The 1829-nt window shown below is 41.9% G+C and overlaps 1 protein-coding gene across 1 annotated transcript; it reads right to left on the bottom strand.

Annotated features, from left to right (window-relative positions):
* Positions 1-23: 23 nt before the first annotated feature.
* On the bottom strand, positions 24-1819 carry LOC123966186 (myosin heavy chain, fast skeletal muscle-like). The gene is made up of 7 exons (XM_046042389.1): positions 1717-1819; positions 1524-1627; positions 1210-1380; positions 816-1123; positions 394-467; positions 226-313; positions 24-140 (listed from the first exon to the last, which is right to left on the bottom strand). Exons 1-4 carry the CDS (start codon positions 1742-1744, stop codon positions 893-895), a joined length of 534 nt encoding a protein of 177 aa, XP_045898345.1. The 5' UTR covers positions 1745-1819; the 3' UTR covers positions 24-140; positions 226-313; positions 394-467; positions 816-892.
* Between the last annotated feature and the right edge of the window lie 10 nt (positions 1820-1829).

Here is a 1829-nt window from a genome sequence, read left to right as displayed (position 1 = left end):
AAGTACTTCTACTGAAAAATCACCTCTGCTTGAAGTCACCGTAGATGATTCTGCTGGGGAAGCCCTTTCTGCAGATTCTGATGCCTTCCAGCACACCGTTACATCTCAGCTGGTGGATGACCAAGAAGTTCTCCATAAGACTTGCACATTGCAAAGGTATTACTTAGATTCCTTTAGATTACCATGTCACACATTTTGCACAAAACTCGGTTATGTGCTTCTTACCAGGTGTCTTTGATTCATTAGGAATCAGGCAACGGACAAAATGAGGGTGAGTGCTCCTCAAGTTGGTCATCAGTTTGCCCAAGTTCTCCTGTGGATCAGCAGGATAATTGGTCAGTATTTTAAGATGAGGTTCGTAATTGCTTTTCAAAAATTTTAAACAATACATACTCTGAAAACAGCAGACACGGTCTGGAAGGCACCACCCTTCTTCTTGCCACCCTTCTTGCCCCCAGCAGCGGCTTCTGTATTGCAAAACATTACATTTCATTAATGGCACTGTAGAACCTGTTTTAAGCTTTCTTCTCTGTGGAATATGGATTTGATTTTTGTAACACACATGAATGGGTATGTTACCACAGAGTATTCATCGGTTTCTTACTAAGCCTGACCCAAGTGAAACAGACAAAGTTTCTTACCCGTCACAACAAACTTACTGTACCTCGGGTAACACTGATTAGTTGCTTAGAGCTAATGAAGAGAGGGCAATTCATCAATGTTACTCTATATTTAAAGTAGAAAACAGTTAAGCAGGTAAAACATTTGTGCTCTATACACAACGTTTCTGAATTCTCTGCTCACTCTTGTCTTACCATCGGCTGCTCCATGGGATGCATACAGGAAAGCCAGCAGTTTGTTTGAAGCTTTCTGGTAGAGCTGAATAACTGAGTCATTCAGGGGGTCCTTGTTCTTGTCCAGCCAGCCAGTGATATTGTAGTCCACTGTACCAGCATAGTGAACCAGGGAGAAGTGAGCCCTCAGCCTTTCCCTTTCCAGGCTTTGGCTTCTCAAAGGCCTTGGTCTTGCCAAGATGCTGATCATGCAGCTTGTTCTTGAAAGTTGTGTCAGAGGCCTTGGGGAACATGCACTCCTCTTCAAGGATGGAGAAGATTCCCAGTGGCTAAGAGAAATTTACATTAGATTTACTGTGGAAGTAAACATTTGCACATGAACAAACAAATCATGTCTTCTGGAGAGATTACTTACCTTCTCGATAAGCTCGATGCAGGAAGCCAAGTCCATACCGAAGTCAATGAACTCCCACTCAATGCCTTCTTTCTTGTACTCCTCTTGCTCCAGAACAAACATGGTGTGATTGAAGAACTGTTGCAGTTTCTCATTGGTGAAGTTGATGCAGAGTTGCTCCAAGCTGTTGTACTGTAATTATAGACACATACATTTCTCCTCAGCATTGAAGCCCAAGATGTCAATTGCTGCCTGCATTGTAAATGAAGCAAAGCTATTGATATGTAAAACATTTTTCCCAGTATACTGTCTATTTAACTACATTGTCATCTTACATCTGTTGCAATGAACTCCTCTACATCATCAATGCTTTTGACAGTGATTTGACCCATACTGATCATTGGGTAGTCATAGGGGTTGGTGGTGATCAGAAGAGCCTCTAGAGGAGCACAACAGATATACATAGTGTTATTTGGTGTTATTTGTTGTATCGTTTACATTTCAATTTCAGTTTCATGTAGTACATACCCACGATCTCAGGCTTGTGGCCAGTCATCAGCTGATAGAAGATATGGTAACTCCTCTCAGCAGACAACTGGTAGGTGACACGGGACTTCTCCAGCAGATCTAAGATGAATAAA

Source organism: Micropterus dolomieu, unplaced genomic scaffold, assembly GCF_021292245.1.
Source record: "Micropterus dolomieu isolate WLL.071019.BEF.003 ecotype Adirondacks unplaced genomic scaffold, ASM2129224v1 contig_12876, whole genome shotgun sequence".
NCBI lineage: Eukaryota > Metazoa > Chordata > Actinopteri > Centrarchiformes > Centrarchidae > Micropterus > Micropterus dolomieu.
The sequence above is the reverse complement of the archived record's forward strand: the minus strand, read 5'-3'. Positions and strand labels throughout refer to the sequence as shown.

Excerpts from the sequence above, each read along its gene's own strand:
- LOC123966186 (XM_046042389.1), bottom strand. The coding sequence starts at position 1,744 with ATGACTGGCCACAAGCCTGAGATCGTGG. Across the intron at positions 1,628-1,716 it reads CCACAAGCCTGAGATCGTGG|AGGCTCTTCTGATCACCACC; the intron begins GTATGTACTACA and ends GTGCTCCTCTAG. Across the intron at positions 1,381-1,523 it reads AGGAGTTCATTGCAACAGAT|TACAACAGCTTGGAGCAACT; the intron begins GTAAGATGACAA and ends CTATAATTACAG.